We start from the raw sequence: 20,753 nt of genomic DNA on the forward strand, positions 1-20,753 counted from the left end.
TTTCTTACAGAACAGTAATATTCCATAATTTTCATATACCACAATTTATTCAGCCATTCTCCAACTGATGGACATCCATTCAGTTTCCACTTTCTAGCCACTACAAAAAGGGCTGCCACAAACATTCGTGCACATACAGGTCCCTTTCCCTTCTTTATAATCTCTTTGGGATATAATCCCAGTAGTAACACTGCTGGATCAAAGGGTATGCACAGTTTGATAAATGTTTGGCATTTTGAACTCTTGGAAATAAACAATTTCTGTGTGGTTATTGCTTGCCTCATATCCTCACTTCTGAAAGTAAAGGAGTTTTGTTGGGATTTAAGCTGATTTTGCAGTTTTTCAGCATGACACAAAAGAATGAGTTTGGTAATGTTGTTTTATTCCCTCTCATAGGCATTCTGTCTCATTGATTCTATTTTTTCTTTACCTTTATGTTTCTGGAACCAGCTTCCCTTTCTCTCATTTAGTTAAAATTGCTGTTTTGATTTTCTTATTAGAATGTTAGAATTCTATAATTGGAAGGGACTTTAGAGGTCATCTAGCCTTAGCAATATTTGACTCATCCTATCTATAAAATCCCTGACAAATGGTCAACTGGCTGTTGTCCAAGAACTTTCAATGTTGAGAAGTTCACTCTATCAAGAATCAGTCCTTTCCATATTCAACATGATAGGAAATTTCTTCCTTGTAAATCCTAAATCTGTGCCTAGACCCTTAATAACTTCTATCCATTGGAGAGCAAGTAAAACCTAAATTATTTCTCCTTCCCTTTTCCTGATTGTCTGCATGGCACTCTCTTGTAAGCATCTACAAATTACATCAGGCTTTTCACATTATTCCTTATCCCAAGTTCATAAAGTAATATACGTGCACATGGCATGTCAAAAGAAAAAAGCCAGTTGACTTTTCAGTAATCCTCAGATTAAGTGAGTTTATTCTCCATAGAAGGCAGTTTAGATCCGTAAAGACTAGCTGACATAGGAACTTGTAGTTATAGATTCCTATTTTTCTTCATGAAGTATCAATCTTCTACTGTACTGTAGAGTACTGTAGAGTACACATCTACAATTCTTGGTGGTCTATCTATCATATCCTTAGTCTTATGATCTGAACATTTTCATACTTGTTTTCTCATTAATTTATTGGCTTTCTTCAGATGATTCCTTTTGGCCTCAGTATGCTGATATAGCACTCATCTTACAGAATCTCACATGAGAATGAAATCAGATGTAGGTAAAGTGCACTGAAAATCTTATATGAACTATGATTTTTCTTAGTGAGGCACTACCTCCCTATTCTCTCCTGTCTTTTCATTTTTTAGCAGAAGCAGATCAAGTGTCTGAGTTCAGACGTTTTATTCTGTTTGTTCTAAAAACTAACAAAGTCTTTGGAGATCTGGAAATCCACATTGAGGCAAAAAAGGTCTATAAACCAACATGGCTGAGATAGTTGGGCATGGCCTATACCCAAAATTGTAGTACTATGTCAGATTCAGGGATTAACTTCTCTAATCATTGCAAAACTCCCTGGACACCCTTGACAGGAAACCTTTTGACTCCAAAATTGCACAGATATATAAATATTTAATTTTAAAAAGAAAATCTCTTCCTGTTGCCAGGCTCTTATGCTTTAAATATTACATAAGTTCTATTTATAAAGTATGTTCTGTTCTCAGCTGCAAGGGCAAAATTTGTTGGCACAAAGCAGTAGTGCTTTCATGACAGTTACTGATAAGGTAAATGTTGGAAGAGTTGAGAAACAAGTATTAGACTAGGAAGATGGATTTTTAGAGATTGTGAAAATGAACAGAATGAATACACCTGGTAAGCCAGAATTCCATAAGTTTCCAGTGCATCTCTTTGAAATGTGAAGTCACATTTTGTACTTTCTTGTCAAATTTAGAATTAGTAACAAAGCTAAAAATAAAGGATTTTTTTTCCCCCACAAACTACTTTTTAGAAATTGGTTCTCAGATTCTATTTTTTCTCATATTAATTAATACTTATCCACTGATAACTAACTCCTCCATGTGTATGGCTGTTTGATCCAGAGGTCATCTATCATAGATAGTGACATGGCAGGGTTCTAGTATTGGTCCTCAGCATTTCAGGGAGGGGAAGGAGAGAGGGATAAGATAGACATATGTCTATTCCTGGGACAGGAAGGGAATATTGCTATCCAGATCTCTCTAGGGAATGGTGGCTGTCTTGCTCTGCTAACTTTTATTTAAGTTTTTGATACCAAAAGAAATAAATGAAATTGCTTTCATATCACTTACTAGGAACTCTCAAAGTCCTTATAAATTTGAGGAATTTGAGGTCAAATCTACATGTATATGTATACAAATGTGGATGTATTTTCACAGACACACCTCACTTATGCATTGCTACCACTTAAATGGCATTGAAAAACTGTCAATATAAGAAGGTTGAGCAATAGTAATACAAAAATAGTGATCATGTGTTATTCAAAAGCTGTATGTAGCTCTTGCATATAATATTGGAAAGATACCCATCCAGCATTATAGGATGGGTGATCTTCTATCTAGAGTGGTGCTTCCTCAGACAGTACTTAGCAAAGCTTTATGTAAAACAGTGCCCTAGATTCCATTCTTTACATCACTGTCATACTCTACTCTGAAGACACGGTAAACTCTGGATCCTTCAGGATTCACGGACAGGTATACAGAAGATAGTGTTTCCTAGCTAAATGTACTGACTGGGCTGTTGTATCCATAGTCTTCCTAGAGGTCATGGCAATACTAATTTAGTCTTTTTAAATATCCTTTACCCATTTATTGATACAGTTCATCCCATGCTTGTGGAATATCCTTATTTGGAAAATATCAATCAGATTTGTGATCTCTCTATTGTAGGCCGGTCAGAGCTGGGAAGATAAGGATGGGGGTGAAGATGTCTAGGCAGGATTCCCATCGTATTTGGGAGCAACAGAAGACTATGTAATAAGTATCATATCACAAACCCAGTTCTTGTATTCTACAATACAATAGACCTTAAATATAGCAGGCCAGTTGGTGGGCAGAGGGAAAGTGGCTCTCACAATACTTAATATTTTACTTCTATAGTAAAGTAATAATGATTTTTAATTATTAACTAAAATAATAAAAATCATAATAATAAAATACTTAATATTTTATAGTAAAAGAAAAACTTTTGAGTGAAAGTGGCAATGATTTTACTACCAAAACTCACCTTGTTTGGAAAGATAATGTCTAGCCTAAAGGATTTTGAGAAGTGCTTGAGGCACACTAGCCTTGAGAAGCAGGTAATATAAGTATCATTATCCCTATTTACAGATGAAGAAACTGAAATTCAGAGAAGCTCAGTGACTTACCCCAGTTGCACAGGCAGACTCTTCTGATTCCAAGTGTATCTCTCTGTTTACTATATCATATTATTCTGCATGGGGCAGTTGGATGGTGCAATGAGTAGAGCACTAGCCCTGGAGTCAGAAGGATCGAGTTCAAGTCCAGCCTCAGACACTTAATACTCATTAACTGTGTGACCTTGGGCAAGTCACTCAACTCCAAGTGCCTCAATGCACAAACAACAACAAATGAACATCTGGTCAAGTCTAAGGCAGCACCACAGTTAGGGATGCGAGCTGCCATCAGGCTCTTCTGCCTGCTCCTCTCCAGTTTCTTTTGCTGGGTCATCACCCACAGGCCAGATGGTAAGATCAAAAGCCCAAGACTCTGTCCTAGACCCTTTTTTCATTTTCCTGCCTACTCTTGGTGACTCCATAGGTGCCTATAGATTTAATTATCATCTCTATGAAGAGGACTCCAAGATTTATATATCCAGAAGGACTAGTCTGTCTCCTGAGCACCAGTCACACATCACCAGCCTGTTGGACATTATAAATTGTACATCCCATAAGCATCCCCAAAAGAAAACTTATTAAATTCTCCAGAAAAATCTATTTCTCTTTTGAATTTTCCTGTTACTGTCAAGGACATCGCCATCCTTTCAGTTTCCAAACTCACTTCCATCCCCAACTCCTTCTTCCTTCACACCATTATCATTTCTCTCTCCAGTGTTTCTCACTCCACTTACACAGCTGCCACCCTAGTTAAAACCCTGATCTCCTCTTGCCTGGTCATCTCAATAGCTTCCTGATTGTTCTCTCTATCTCATACCTCTCCTGATTCCAGTCCATCATTTACTTTTTTCTCAGCAGTTCATGGAACCTATATAAAAATTAACCATGTACTAGGGCATGAAAACCTCAAAATCAAATGCAAAAAGGCAAAAATAGTAAATTCATTTTTTTCATATCATGATGCAATAAAAATCTCATGCAATATAAGGCCAAGAGAAAATAGACCAAAAATTAATTGAAAAGTAAATAATCTAATCCTAAAAAATGAGTAGGTGAAACAACAAGTCATTGACACAATTAACAACTTCATTCAAGAGAATGACAGTTCTCATACCAAAATTTGTGGGATGCAGCCATACAGGTTTAAGGGGAAATTTTATTTCTCTAGATGCTTATTTGCATAAAATAGAGAAAGAAAAGATCAATGAATTGGGCTTACAACTAAAAAAGCTAGAAAAAGAACAAACTTAAAACCCTCAAATACCAAATTTGAAATTCTGAAAATAAAAGGGGACATTAATAAAATTGAAAGTAAGAAAACTATTGAACTAATAAACAAAGAGTTTGTTTTATGAAAAAACCAACAAAATAGATAAACCTTTAATAAATTTGATTAGAAAAAGGAAAGAAGAAAATCAAATTTAATCTCAAAAATGAAAAGGGAGAACTTCCACCAGTGAAGAGGAAATTAGAGCAATAATTAGGAGTTATTTTGCCCAACTATATGCCAGTAAATTTGATAATTTAAATGAAATGAGGAATATCTACAAAAATATAGATTGCCCAGGTTAACAGAAGAGGAAATAAATTATTTAATAGTCCCATTTTAGAAAAAGAAATAGAACAGGCTATTATTCAATTCCCTAAGAAAAAATCTCCAGAGACAGATGGATTTACATGTGAATTCTACCAAACAGTCAAAGAACAATTAATTCTAATACTATATAAACTATTTGAAAAAACAGGGAAAGGAGGAGTCCTACCAAATTCCTTTTATGACACAGATATGGTGCTGATAGCTAAACCAAGTAGAATGAAAACAGAGAAAGAAAATTATAGATCTGATTCCAATCCATCCTTCACACAACTACTAAAGTGATATTTTCTAAAGTCCCCCCCACTCCACCCCCAATCAACAAATTCTAGAGCCTTTAAATAATTTACTAATTAATGAAAATGTTGGAATTCAAACCCAAGTCTTCCATATACAAGTATACTGTTATTTTCATTGTGTCAGAATAACTCTCTGAAATTACATCATTTGCTTGCCCTCATTCTATCTGTGTTGAATTGAATCAAATTGTTCTATGGGTTGATTGTTATCCATTGTTCTTGAAGAGGATTAAAATAGTATCACCATATTAGAGTCAAATTACAGTATGTCTGACTAGCTGATTAGATCAATATGAGCTCAGAATGCTCTGCTACAGATCAGACACAAATAGTTCATGTGAACATTTGGGGTGGACTCTTTAAATCATCTTTGCAGGAGTTTTTGTACATTTTTTTGTGTGTTTTGATCACAGGGGTGGTTTCTCCACCTGCCACAATAATTAGGCCTGGTTGGGGAAGTAGACGATTTTTAAGGTATCTTTTCTGACCCCTTCCTTACACCCAAAGATGAGCAGTGTGATCTTTAAAAGGCTGCTATCATAGAGGTAGCTGCCGAATCTCCCTGATGCCTGTGTGTAGGATTGTGACTACAGCTTCCAGTGCATCCATACTTGCTGCATCCCACAGGACTTTGAGATAGGTAGAAATGGTAAATTATTATGGGAGATGTCTTTTGATTCAAATATTAATTAAATTCAAGTGAGACAAAGTTGCACAAAGTCATCAGGCTCACTCTCTCTTCCAGCATCATCACTATCCAATGGCAGGACAGAGTCAAGATGACTTGGTAATGACTCCAGAAGCAGTGGATGACCTTGGGGTCTTTGATGTCTAACCAAGCTCTAAGTGCTCCACAACACCTGCTTCAACTACCTTCATTCAGATTGTTCTTATCCGCCCATTCCACTGGGGGAAGCTTCTACATGCTTGGGGTCGACATTCCCCTTGCCCCCACTCACTAGAGGGTTGAGACCTCTTGGTTATTCTCAGTTTGGTTTAGCCCATTTACCAAAATGGGTTCCTAGGGTATGACCACTGTACATGCTACATATAGCATTGGAGTCACAGGTGAAAATTAAGCAGATCAAGTGGACACCAAAGGTGGAAAGCCTCCTTCACCCCAGGGGTACTACTCTTCCCTGAACATACTCTGTCATTCTGTAGAATGATTACAATAGCATAAATTAAAACAATACTAAAAGGCAGCTAAACTCAAATTCACTTTTGAATTTGTGATCACTCTTGGTTCCTGAGAACAAATGATGAACCAAACTTTCTCCTCTCAGAGATGTGAGAAATTATGGAGACAGAAAGTGGTACACCCAGTGGCTTTGTCAGTTTTGATGACTTTTTCTTTGTTACAACAGAATGTTCAATTATTGGGGGGTGCCTCTGGCAGCAAGTGAGCAAAGGGCTAGAGAGTCATTTACTAAGAAACAAATTTGTAACAAACAAAAGTCATCAATAAAACATTTTAAGAGATTAAATTGTGCATCTATATTTTTAAATGAAAGAATTGAATATGTGTAAGGAAATGTTTCTTTGGTGCTGATGGTCAACAAGACAGAATACAGAGATTGATGGCCCTGTCTGTCCCATTTCACACTTGTATTTGGTCCTTTTTCCCTGACCCTGTCCTGCTTTAACTTGCTGTGGGCCTTTGGGCAAATTCTTTAACCTCTATTTCTTTTGGAAAACTAACATATCTCCCCCCTGAGCTTGTGTTGCTCTGTTAGTGAACTCCCCAGAGCTAAGATTTCAGTGACATTCTTTCCTATGGGTTCTTTGCTTTATGTTGACAGCATGTGGCCCGGGAACTCCAGGACTTGCTGCAGTGGCTGATGGGAGTTCCTGCTGGTCTAAAAATGAACCGGGCTTTGGACCAGGTGTTGGGTCGTTTCTTTCTCTACCACATTCACCTCTGGATTAGTAAGTACAGATCATCCTTGTTGTCTATGCTCTTTTGTCAAATGATGCCCCAGTCAGAAATGAGAAGGCCGTAGGTAGTATTTGTAGGAAAGAGTGAATGAAAGTAATTCATTAAGTGTTTGCTCTGTGCCTAAAAAATGTGCTGTGTTAGGGAGATACCAAAAAATGTAAAACTTCCCTGCTCTCAAGAGCTCAGACTGTAATTGTGGGAAGCAACACATATGAAAGAGGAAAGGCCTGAAAATCAAATTTAGAAATTCTGAAAAGATTTACATTGATTTTAGGAAGACAGGATGAAATTTGCTTGGCTACTTTTTTGATAGGCTATACAGCTTCACCCATTCTTAATCTTATTAGTTAATTATATAGTAATTATAAGATTAGGTTATGTTATGCACGTAAAGAAATTTTACTTTCCTTATTGTTGGTGAAAATTTTATATGGAAATTACAACATATTGCTTCATAACAAGTATTACTTTATGTGGAATGCAATTGCATAAAGTGTTTCAAGTTTGGTGGGGAAAGAGATAATCTGTGACTTAATCCGAATAGATGTTTGTGGATGTTGCAACTAATGGCAGCCAGAAGTAATGGCCTGGAAGTTGGAAGAATTCAGAAGCCCTGCCAGTTTTGAACACAGGACTTGGGTTGGAGGAATAGCTGGAATAACTATAGTTTTTCCAAGACAATATGGGGGCTGAACACATATAAAAGCTAGGCTGAAATATAAGCTATATGGGAGAAGGTATTAAGTCAAGAAAGTTGGTGTTTGATCAGTTTGGACAGATTTGGAGGATCACAAGGAAAGAGCTGTGTACTCTCTGTTTGTTTGAGGGGCTAATAAAGCCCTTTTGGTAAAAATTTATTTTGTTTCTGGATGAACTAAAGGATGAATAAGGAAACACTGAGGCCAGGTAAGGCCAATCTGGGTGACAGCAGCAGAGAAAGAAAAGAGGCCTCCACCTCAGGCTCTTTGGGTTGATCAAACATGAGGCTAAAAAATGAGTACAAGTGTGGAGTAAAAAGTAAGAAAACCCCAAGAACAATCAGGTCTGACCGGTCTCTGTTCTTTTCTGAGGTTGTATTAACTCATAGTTCCCAAGGAAACTAAGTGTCATTAAATTAGAAATAGCTGATGCTTCATTTTCCAGATTTCTTGAGAAGCTCCTGTGGTTCACTTTGTTTTCCAACTTGTGCTAAATTTTCAGCTATGCCCATTCCTTAAATGTTATCTTAGAAAAAGAAACTGGTGGGTATATATTCTCTCTTTTTAAAAATAATTATAATTTTTTATTGACAGAACCCATGCCTGGGTAATTTTTTACATTATCCCTTGCACTCACTTCTGTTCCGATTTTTCCGGAACAGAATTCCCTCCACCTCCTCCCCCAGATGGCAAGCAGTCCTATACATATTAAATATGTCACAGTATCTCCTAAATACTATATATGTGTGCAGAACCGAACAGTTCTCTTGTTGCACAGGAAGAATTGGATTCAGAAGGTAAAAATAACCCGGGAAGAAAAACCAAAATGCAAACAGTTTACATTCACTTCCCAGTGTTCTTTCTTTGGGTGTAGCTGCTTCTGTCCATCATTGATCAATTGAAACCGAGTTAGATCTTCTCTTTGTCAAAGAAATCCACTTCCATCAGAATACATCCTCATATAGTATTATTGTTGAAGTATATAATGATCTCCTGGTCCTGCTCATTTCACTTAGCATCAGTTCCTGTAAGTCTCTCATCCTGCTGGTCATTTCTAACAGAACAATAATATTCCATAACATTCATAGACCACAATTTAGTGGTTGTATATTCTCTAGGAATCCTTCCACACCATGCCTTCTTCCATTCTTGTCACTGATTCTCAGTTAGAAAGCCAATCTTTTTTGCCCTCAGGATCTCTGTAGTTGTGTGCTGATTCAAGTAGAGTTGTCGGTTTTAATTCATCTTAATCTTTGCTGTTGGGGACAGTAAGCTTAAGTGAAAGGATCAAGAATTCATAAATGTGGCCTCCACAGAAACTATGGAGAAGAGAAAGTCAGACCTTGCTCCACAAATTCTAGAGGAGCTCTAGTGCCTAAAAGATGATTTGAAGCCTTTTGTTAGATAAGAGACAGAAGCCTGTCTTCCCTGGTGTGTGACATGTATTAATTACTGCTTTAGGTGATTCCAATTTTTAAAGCTGCTCCAAGAGAAACAGACCAACTGATGTTATTCAGATATTGTGATAAGGGAAATTATTTTTTTCTTCTAGGTTATATCCACTTGTTGTCCCCATTCATTGAAATGATCCTGTGGTACGTAGGTCTTTCAGCCTGCCTGGGTCTGACAGTGGTGTTGTCCATACTTTCAGACATCATTGCCCTCCTCACTTTCCACATCTATTGCTTTTACGTCTATGGAGCCAGGTGGGTACAATTAGCATAATTATTCCCCCAAGGAACTAAGCCTAGATCTCTGACCATGCCTACAAGCTCACTGTAGAGAAAGTTAAACTCACTTCACACCATTTCTTCCAGTTCCCCTCCTTAATTAAAATTCCCCACAGAGAAGTGTAGGTAAGCAGAGTATAGACAAGGTAGACCAAAATCTTAAGCAGCCAGTACAAGGTGTGATCTGGAAAATCGTACTCCACAGCACAGAACAGTACTCTGAGAGTCAGCTTGATGTAGTGGAAGGAGCACTGGACAGGGAATAAAGTCTGAGCTCTGGAGAGTTAGAACTGGAGGAGACGGTAGAGACAGCTAGTTTAATGACTGCACTTCTTAGTTGACAAACTGAGACCCAGAAACACCTTGGTAGTCATCTATCTATCAGAGCTGGAATCTGAATGTGGTCCTTGCACTATGTCCACTTGTCAGTGCTGGGATCTCAGGTAAGACGCTTATATCCTCTGGGCTGCTGCTTACTCTGGTTTAAAAATGGGGAGATTAACACAGTCGTCTCACAGAGAAAGCACTTTGTTAAGATCGAAAGGGAAATGTGAAATTATACTACAAGTGTCTGAAGACTAGAATAGGACAATAAGTAGGAGGAGTAATTTATTCCTCTGAAAATAACCTTCAAGACTCAATATACCATAAAAGATAGAAACCTGTCTGCATGACCTTGGGCAATCACTTAACCTTTCAGTGCCCTTCTTCAAGGCTGTAAGTTGCATAGCAGTTGTCGATTTGCAGTGGCAGAAAATGATCCCTTGCAAGACAACTCCCTACTTTAATAAACTCATATCTTTGAACAAAAAAAGGGGGGAAGGGAGAGATATAACTTAGCCTGAATAACTAATGAAAAATATCCATTAACCTAATCATACTACTAAGCATCTTGAATTACCTCCAAAAAATACTTTTATTGTGGAATCCCCACTTTTTTTCAGCTCTTAGAACCTATGAATCCCAGACAAATGTTACTTGAATTGATCCTTTCTTCTGTAGATTGTATTGTCTGAAGATCTATGGCTTGTCTTCTCTGTGGCGCCTCTTCCGAGGAAAGAAATGGAACGTCCTGAGACAGCGAGTGGATTCCTGTTCTTATGATTTGGATCAGGTATTGGCAAAAAAAAAAAATTCAGTTCTTGTTGTCTCATCTTTGGAAACAAAAATACAATGTAGGTTGTTCTCATCTGTAGTTTCTAGCATGTGGTGTACCACCTAAGTTCCTTCTTAGACCGCAGTATAGGCCAAACCCATTGTTCAAAGATTAAAATAGGCATTAGTCTAGGTCATTTTGTCAAGTATATCAGTTCTTTAATGTGGCCCAAACAGAAATCTTTATCCCCACTACTATCTCAGATTACCTACCACTCTTCTCCATCCATCTCTGATTAGGTTATGCAAGCACAATGATAAGATACTCTTTTAAGTGCCGGCACATGCAGTACTCATCTTCCTGGAGCCACTGCCAAGCATCTAACAAAATCTTTGCCAATGCTTACTCTAAGCATTCATTCATTCAGTAGCAATTTATCAAGCACCTATTATGTTCAAAGAATTCTAGAAGCATTTTCTCTGTTTTGTTATAGAACTTTGGTATTTGGTGTGGAAATGAAAAAAACAGCTAAAAGAAAAACTACTAAATATAAGAATTCATATTTAAAGGAGCTGTTCATTCCTTTTGCCATAGTTCTTATAATAGAAAACCCTGAACTCCTAAAAAAAAAAAAAAAAGTCTTGTTTTCCTTATTCTTCATAATGTTTACCATTATTTATACTTTGAATAAATACTTAAGTAATAAAATACGAGCAAACTTGTAACCAACAGTCATGAAACAAAAGATGACAGCTCTCTCAGCTTGATCTAAGCCAACTGTCTTGTGGGGAGCCTTCTGAGAAAAAGAACCAGAACCATTTACCAGGCTGCCTACAGTTTTTCTGTATCCCTGTACCCCATTATTTTCCATGTAGCAGTATAACCTGCTTTGAACATCTCACCTGCCTGATTTATCCTGGTCCCTGCCTTTAACCTAGTAATTTCAAGTAGATCAGCCGGGTGTTTGGGTTTTTTCTTTCATCTTCTAATATCATTAGGCCATCCTGCTTATTTCCTGTGATACAGTTTCAGAATAAACCATAGTGGTTAAGGCTATGAGGCAGTATCCAGTTTTCTAGAGTAGTAGAAACCTTAAATAAGCATAGTCATGAAAGTACTGAGTCATAGCAGGAGTCCACTCTTTGCTACATTAATAATTAACGAAACTGTTATGGGTCAAAAGTATAGTCTTGAAAAAAGGTTTATTTATTATGATTTGAGATATGCCTACAAGGGAGAACTGGTTTATACAGGAAGATTGTTCATCCATGCATCCAAGATAGAACAAAATAACATTGGGTATTCTACATATGTTTGGGAGGAAGAAAGGAGAGGAGAAAAGATTAGATGGGATTCAGGAGTTACCAGGGTGTTTCAGTAGCATCTCATATAATCACAGAACATTATTGATCATCTAGTCCCACTCTTTATTTTGCAGAAGAAGAAACTGAGGTTTAGATTGGTGATGTTATGTGCTTAAGATCACATAGCTAGTTAGTGGTAAAGCCTAGCCTGACACTTTTAATCCAGTAAGCTTTGGGAATAATTTTTGAGAATAGTTAGTTTTCATATATTGTGAATTACTAAATGGTTGAGAATCCAGAATAGAAAGCTCCTGATAATGCTCACTCGCCTTTTTCCTGTGGAATAGTTTTCTGTTTCTCACTTATATTTTAAGTTTAAGCCTAATATTTAAGCCTCACTGATGAAGTTCACTGCATGATCACAAGCAAGTCATTTTCATTTTCCCTTTTCTATTTCTTTGGCTCTTCAATATGGTCAGTGGTATTGAACTAATTGTCAGGACTGGAGACAGTTTTTTTTTTTTTAAAGCTGTTATTCAGTTGTGAGGAGTGCGTATTGTTGACTTTCATTTATTTTATTTTTAATAGTTATTTTTCCAAATACTTGTAAAGAGAGTTTTCAACATTGATTTTTATAAGACTTTGTGATCTAAATTTTTCTCTCTCCCTCCCTTATTTCCCACCTCTCCAAGACAGCAAGCAATCTCATACAGGTTAAATATGTGCAATTCTTTTTTTTTTCTTTCTTTCTCTTTTTAATAATAGCTTTTTATTTTTCCAAAGACATGCAAAGATAGTTTTCAACATTTACCTTTGCAAAACCTTGTGTTCTATATTTTTCTCCCTCCTTTCCCCCTCCCTTATCCCCTAGATAGCAAACTATCCAATATAGGTTAAATATGTACAGTTCTTTTAAACATATTTCCATATTTGTCATGTTGTTCAAGAAAAATCAGATTGAAAGAGGAAAAACTACAAGAAAGAAAAAAACAGGAAAACAAACAAAATCAACAAAAAAAAGTTGAAAATACTTTGCTTTGATTCACATTCAGTCTCCATAGTTCTCTCTCTGGACATGATTGGCATTTTCTATCCCAAGTCTATTGCTGAAAAGAGCCAAACCCATCACAGTTGATTATCATATAATCTTCTTGTTATTGTGTACAATGTTCCCTTGGTTCTACCCATTTCACTCAGCATAAGTTCATGTAAGTCTTTTCAGATTTTTCTAAAATCAACTTGCTTATTATTTTTTATAGAGCAATAATATTCCATTTCTTTCATATATCATATGAATTATTCATATTCAGTCATATACCAATTCATTCAATCATTCCCAAGTTGATGGGCATTTACTCAGTTTCGAAAAGGACTGCTATATACCTTTTTGCACATGTGGGTCCTTTTCCCTTTTTGTGATCTCTTTAGGACACAGGCCCTGTAGAGACACTGCTGGATCAAAGGGTATGTATAGTTTGATAGCCCTGTGGATGTAGTTCCAAATTGTTCTCCAAGATAGTTGGATCAGTTCACAACTCCACCAACAATATATTAGTGTCCCAGTTTTCCCTATCCCTTCCAATATTTATCATCATCTTTTTCTGTCATCTTAGCCAATCTGAGAGGTTTATAGTGGTACTTCCTAGTGGTCTTAATTTGCATTTTTCTAATCAATAGTGAATTAGAGCATTTTTTTTCATATGACTAAAAATGGGTTTAATTTGGAACCATGCCCAGAGGGTTATCAAACTGTGCATACCCTTTGATCCAGCAGTGTTTCTATTGGGCTTATATCCCAAAGAGATCTTAAAGGAGGAAAAGGGACTCACATATGCAAAAATGTTTGTGGCAGGCCTTTTTTGTAGTGGCTAGAAACTGGAAACTGAATGGATGCCCATCAATTGGAGAATGGCTGAATAAATTATGGTATATGAATGTTTGGAATATTATTGTTCTGTAAGAAATGACCAACAGGATGATTTCAGAAAGGCCTGGAGAGACTTACACGAACTGATGCTAAGTGAAATGAACAGAACAAGGAGATCATTGTACACAGCAACAACAAGATTATATAATGTTCAATTCTGATGGGGATGGCTCTTTTCAACAATGAGATAAGTCAGGCCAGTTCCAATGATCTTGTGATGAAGAGAGCCATCTACACCCAGAGAGAAACTGTGGGAACTGAGTGTGGATCCCAACATAGCATTTTCACTCTTTTTGTTGTTGTTTGCTTGCATTTTACTTTCTCATTTTTTTTTTCCTTTTTGATCTGATTTTTCTTGTGCAGCAAGATAATTGTATAAATATGTATAACATATTAGATTTAACATCTATTTTTACCATGTTTAATATATATTGGATTATTTGCCATCTAGGGGAGGAGGTGGGGGGAAGAGGGGAAAAATTGGTACACAAGGTTTTGCAAGGGTCAGTGTTGAACAGTTATCCATGCATATGTTTTGAAAATAAAAAGCTTTAATTTTTTAAAAATGGCTTTACTGTCTTCATCTGAAAATTGTCCATTCATATCCTTTAACCATTTATCAATTGGGAAATGACTTGTATTCCTATAAATTTGATGTTAACTTTAATTTCTCTTCAGTTCTAGCATTTTTTCCCTAGATCACTTCTGATTTCTTTTTACCTCTTGGGGCACCTTTCCTAAAAATCCCTTTCCTGTCACCTTATTCTTGTTTTTTGGGATAGGTTGAACTGGACAATAGGTTGAAGCCAAAAAAAACAAAAACAAATATCACAGACAAAATCTAATGAGCAGAGCTGGGGGAGCAGGAGAACTTCCAGAAATAGAGGCCAAGAGATTGAAAAAGAAACAAGAATGATCTAGGGAAAAAGTGGAGGATAGCAAAATACCTTATTCATAACTGAGTAATACTCTTTAAAGTAAGTTGCCCCCCCCCCCCCAAAAAAAAAAAATACTTTGCATTTCCAAGTCATCTTACTTCTAGGAATTAGCTTTATACTAACTATCTACCTCCTTTACCCCTTTCTTCATCTAGAACCTATTGGTGTAGCAGGTTAGCTTGTAGAGACCCCAAGGCCCTTATGTGGTATATCTTCTCCATAAAGCCTTATTCTGCACTTTTACTGTAAAACAATTTAATTACTTTTACTAGGGTCTGGAGAATGAATTTTGATTCTAAACTCCACCATAATGAAATTTAGAGCTTTTGACTTTTGCCTTTTTGAGCTTTTTTCAAGTGCTCAGGAACTAGGGTTCTTAGCAACTGAACATTATAATCTAACTTAATTAGGACTATTAAATAAAGCCCAATGTAGGCCAAATTTGGGAAAGGGGCGTATTAGTGTGGTGATGATACCTTATTGCTCTTGATGTGCTTGTTAATTTAACCTTAAATCAGAATTTGATTGTTGGTATCCTTGATACTGAATGATAATGTATTTTCTCCTTTCTATTGTGCGAGAGGTTTACTGGAAAGACAAGTCCTAGGAATCCTAATAAAAAATAATCAACCTGGAGACATTTCTAACTCCTGACATAAGTGACATACCCCTGGCACAGTGCCTGGCATATAGTAGGTGCTTAATAAATGATTACTTTAGCTTTTCTCTTTCCTTTCCTTGATATAAATATTTCCTTTACTTTGCCAAAAGAAAATTGATCCCTCTAGCTTTGTATCACTCTTTGCCATTCTTTTGTCTGTAAGTGTCAGTAATTAAATTGTGATACAGTTAAAATACAACACACTGAACTGAATCAGGCAACATTATTAGAAGGAAGCTTTCAGAGAGAATGAATTGTTATTGAATTTTCTTGTGAAAATAAAATCCTTAAGATTAGCAGAAGTTCTTTTTAGTTATAGGATGAGTTCAGAGCAAAGAGAAGGAACCAGGAATTTCTCCAGTTTAGTAAGAAGATAACTTCTAGTGTAGGTCCTTCTGCCTGCTGTTGATGTTCAATATGTGAATGTATGTTTTGTCTTACAGCTGTTTATTGGGACTTTGCTGTTTACCATTCTGTTATTCCTTCTGCCCACCACAGCCCTCTACTATTTAGTCTTTACTCTGGTAAGTGGATAACCCTGATATCTTCTGCTATTCATCTAATATATGAGTGAAGTCTGAAAATTATCCATAATATGTTTTTCTTTTTTTTTTTTTTTTTTTTTTGCCCCATTTCAATTTAATATGCTGTTCTCCCTGCTGGGACCACAGGTAAAAGAAAAAAAAGTACATACTGCCAAATTCTATCTTCCTCTAGGGAGTTTTTAAAACAGACTCAATTAAAACCTGGTTTATGGTCTTTCCTTAAGATTCTCCTTAATTTCTAAGAGAATTGCTAAGATAACCACTTAACTGCTTTGATCCTTATCCACCAGGCAGATGGTCAACGTCTACAGTGCCTTATTTGATGCCAAAAAACTTAAGATTGGGCTTGAGACTGAAATCAGTAGGCATTCTTGTGGTTCAAGTCTCATTCATTAGCTGATAGGTGTTCTTTAAAACAATGAGAAGGGAAACATAAGATATAAATAATAATAGCAATGCGATTGCTTTTTCTTTCTTTCTTTTCTTTTCTTTTTGCATATGAAGAGAAGAAAAGGTATAGAGTATGTAGTGGGCCAATCTCCAATGATTATAAATGCCCTGCAAATAGTGAAACCAATGGTAGAAAAAATATCTAGCAGAAACTTTAAGGGAGGACACAGTAGGCGGTCAAATAGCCTTCTATGCTACCTTCTTTCATGGCAGGGATTTTCCACTTTTGATTTAGTGCATTTCTGCTAGGGTATCAATGATTCCTGAGGGACCTTAAATACTGATTATCTCTGAATACTTCTGTCCTTAGAAAGGATTTAACTACAGGGCTAATGGAGTTACATGTCTCTTTGAAAGATTGGCTCACAAGTTATCTCTATTTCTCTTCTAACAAAGTTTCCTATTAATGATAGTTGTTATTCTAAAATTACTTATGGGTAAGGATCATGATTGTGTCCTATGCCAGACAAAACTTTATCCAAGTAACCATGTTATATCCTTTCTCCTTATCAGCTTTGACCTACGTGGTTGCCTTCCTTTTCAAGGAAAGTTATAGAAAGCTTGCTAAGAAACCTCTAGTTTCATCTAGAAAATCTGGCTCTATTTTTGTTCCCTTCATACTTGAGTTTCAGAATTAAAATAGGTAATTGTACCCTAAATCTGAATTCAGTAAAAATAATGTAAGTATTTTGCAAACCTTAGAGTGCCATATAAATGCTAGTTATTGTTATTAGTCTTCATAGGCTCCAACAATGTACTTTTCACATTTGCTAGATCAGAAAGGTTCAGTCCCAGGTAGATTTTTAGTTGCATAGACAAAGCAGAGATTTTTCATGTTTCCATGATGGCAGTGGGGTGTCCAAGAGTTAGGTTGGATTCGGCAGCATTGCCAGAGAAATGAGTTGTTTAAGCTGATCTGCTTGTCTCATCTAGAGGCCCTTTCACAATGCTGTTTTTCCCATTCTAGCTTCGTCTATTGGTGGTGTTTGTACAAGGATTAATCCATTTGCTAGTGGACCTTATAGACTCCCTTCCCTTCTATTCCATTGGTCTTCGACTATGCAGGTCCTACAGACTTGCAGGTAGGTACTATGTCTGGGTACTAGTTTTGCTGTACTAGTAAGAGAATTCAATAAGTATTAAGTGCTTACAGCACTTAGTACTGTGTGATTTCTGCCATTATTACACTCATTCCAAAGTTATTCCTTAATTGGCTGAATGCTAATGTACTCCAACGTGAGCCTGGACTTTTTGCTTTCTAGTGCAAGTAAAAGTTATACAGTTCCTAGACCAAAAGGGTGAGAGGGCAGGTCACCTGAGGAACTTCTCAAATCTGAGCCAAACCTTTTTCAGTTCATCCATTAGCAGAGTCATTCTTGTCCTGGCATTAAAGCTCTAAAAAACTATTGACAATTACTTTCCATCTCATTTTGAAGAGAGAGCATTAGCATGATTTAATTTGAAACTAACTAAAGTAACTGTTTATTGTGGACAGATAAGTTCTGGCCAGATCGGATTTCCTTCATAATGCCCCCTCACTTCTCCCTTCACATATAGAGTGCTATCATTCAGTTTGACAATAGGCAAAACAAGTACCTGCAGACCCAACAGTTTTCATGCAAAACAGATGAGGTATTAATATGTGCCAAAGTGCTATAATTTTTAGCTTTTAAGGCAGTGTTAAGAAGAAAAGGAAAAAATTAATGCTAGAATGGATGACTTTGGAACTTCCTTCAGCTCAAAAATATGTGATTCAGCAACATTTCTTTAATGTAGGAATTAGGACAAAGGCCTTCAGTATAACTGATCTGCTAGGATCTAGTTAAATAAAATGAGCCCTAATCTAGACCTGCATCCCTAGAACATTCATGTGAGTGATTGGAATTAGTTCAAGACCCCCGCACCAGCCTGGCTCACATAACTAAGTGGCTGTGTCCCAGGCATCGTGGGATCCCTTCTGATCCAGTATTCACTGGCCCAATTTTTGCCTATCATTCAACCTTTCTTGCCTTCTGGGTGGTCCTTGTTTAGATTGGGTCAGACTCTGCACCAAAAACACATTCATACTTAGGTCTTCATTTTCAAGTTTAATCTTGGATTAGCCTGTGTGATAAATGAATTTATCTGCCTGATTTACCTGATTAGATGATCAATAGAAACTGATAAGAATAAACTTTAGAAGTCATCTTATCTAGCTTCCTACTTGGTGTATAATGGCATCAAAAGAGATCTTGTATCAGACCTGAATTTGAATCCTGCTTTACCCCTTACTGTGGAATAATGGACAAATCATTTAACTTTCATACACTTCAGTTTTCATCTATAAAATGGGCACAATAACACTTGCATTACCTTTCTTACGGTATTGTAAAGAAAAAACTCCTTGCTCCAATACAAGTCTACACTGCTGTAACTAGTATCAGAGTTGCCTAAAGCACTGAGAAGCTGAGTGATTTGCCCTAGATCATTTACTCAAGATGTGTCAGGGGAAGGACTTCAGTTTCTGAGACCAGTTCTTTATATAGTCAATATGTCAACAAATTTTGAAAACTTAACAGTGACCATTGGATTGGAAAAGAGTAGTTTTGCTCCAGTCCTAATGAAGGGCAATGCCAAGAAATATTCAAATCACTGAACAATTGCATTCATTTCATATACCATCAATAGTTATGCTTAAGATTCTGCAAAGTTGGTTTCAGCAGTATGTGAATCAAGAATTACCAGAACAGGCTAGTTTTCAAAAAGGAAGAGGAATTAGAAACCAAATTGCCAGCTCTCCCTGGATTATAGCGAAAGCAAAGATGCTCTAGAAAAACATCTACTAATGTTTCACTGACTGCACTAAAGCCTTTTTGTGGATCACAACAAAATATGGCAAGTCCTCAAAGAGATGGAAGTACCAGATCATCTTACTTGTCTCCTAAGGAATCTATATATGGGCCAAGAAGCTGAACTGGTTTAAATTTTAAAAAGAATACAATGAGTCTGTATCTTGTCATCTTATTTAACTTATATTCAGACTACATCATGCAAAATGGTAGGCTGGATGAATTACAAGTCTGATTTAAAATTTTAATTTAAAAAATTTAAAAGCTTAAAATTAAGGTTACTGAGAGAAATAGCAACAATTTTAGAAATGCATGATACCATTCTAATGGCAGAAAATGAAGAACAATTAAGAAGCCTCTTGAGGGTGAAAAAGGAGAGAGTATAAACTGGCTTGAAGCTTAACATCAAAAAAACTTAAGATCTTAGCAAATAAAGGGAGAAGAAATGAAGCAGTATTAGATTTAATATTCTTGGGCTTAATTAAAATCATCAGATTTAAAAAGCTCGCTTCTTAGAAGGAAAGCTATGACAAATTTGGATCGTACACTAAGGTAGAGACATCATCTCACCCCCATAGATCTGTACAGTCAAAGTTATGAGTTTTTCCTGTAGCAATTTATGATTATGAGAATTAGACCACAAAAAAAGCTGAACACTACAGAATTGGTGTTTTGGATTGTGACGCTAGAGAAGATTTTTGAGAATCCTTTGGAATGGCAAGGAGATCAAATTGGTCAATATTTTTAAAAAAGAATTTGGGTTATTCATTAGAATGCTGAAACTGAAATACTTTGGCCACATAATGAGAAGTCAGGATTCATTGGAAAAGTCCCTGGTGTTAGGAAAAATTGAAGGCAAAAGGAACACGGGATAGCACAGAATGAGAAGGTTAGGGTGTCATGGAATAAATAAACATGAACTTGAGAGAATGGAGGATAGAAGAGCCTTGTATGCTGTGATCTGCGGGGTCAAAAAGAGTAAGATAGGACTGAATGACTGAGCAACAATTCTGTCCACTAGACCATGCAACTTAAATTGGTATATTGTAACTATACAATAGCTGTACATTAACTATGTAAAAATTATAATTCATCAGAATCTATAAAAGCAGAAGAGAAGTATAATGCTGTACAAGAGAAGACATGGACATGTGGGGAAAAAAAGGCATAGAAATGGGAATTTGTGAATAGTTCAGTTGGGCTAGGACTGACCTGCTGGAGAAGAGTGTGAAAGAACCCCAAAAAGCAGGTTGAACTAGATTGGATGAAGAGTTGTTTCATTAAGTTGAATTGAATTGATTTGGTAGTCAATAGCAACAAAAACCTTATCACCACACTGGCAGCCCAGCCCAACTGTGAAAAGTAACCATTTTCCCCCTCCTTGTTAAAAATCTCACTT

General features: G+C 36.5%; 1 protein-coding gene across 3 annotated transcripts in view; it reads left to right on the forward strand.

Moving 5' to 3' along the window:
* PIGQ (phosphatidylinositol glycan anchor biosynthesis class Q) overlaps positions 1 to 20,753 on the forward strand; it is a 65,991-nt gene that overhangs the window by 39,081 nt on the left and 6,157 nt on the right. For all 3 annotated transcript variants that reach the window (XR_004230820.1, XM_031945714.1, XM_031945715.1), the window contains exons 5-9: positions 7,041 to 7,167; positions 9,428 to 9,581; positions 10,608 to 10,719; positions 15,975 to 16,055; positions 17,494 to 17,608. Coding sequence is in view for 2 of the 3 variants with exons in the window: in XM_031945714.1 (XP_031801574.1) it covers positions 7,041 to 7,167; positions 9,428 to 9,581; positions 10,608 to 10,719; positions 15,975 to 16,055; positions 17,494 to 17,608 (589 nt within the window). In the remaining variant the exon portion in view is untranslated. The remainder of the gene's footprint in view (positions 1 to 7,040; positions 7,168 to 9,427; positions 9,582 to 10,607; positions 10,720 to 15,974; positions 16,056 to 17,493; positions 17,609 to 20,753) is intronic.

The sequence above is a fragment of the Sarcophilus harrisii genome, chromosome 1 (genome assembly GCF_902635505.1).
Source record: "Sarcophilus harrisii chromosome 1, mSarHar1.11, whole genome shotgun sequence".
Classification (NCBI taxonomy): Eukaryota; Metazoa; Chordata; class Mammalia; order Dasyuromorphia; family Dasyuridae; genus Sarcophilus; species Sarcophilus harrisii.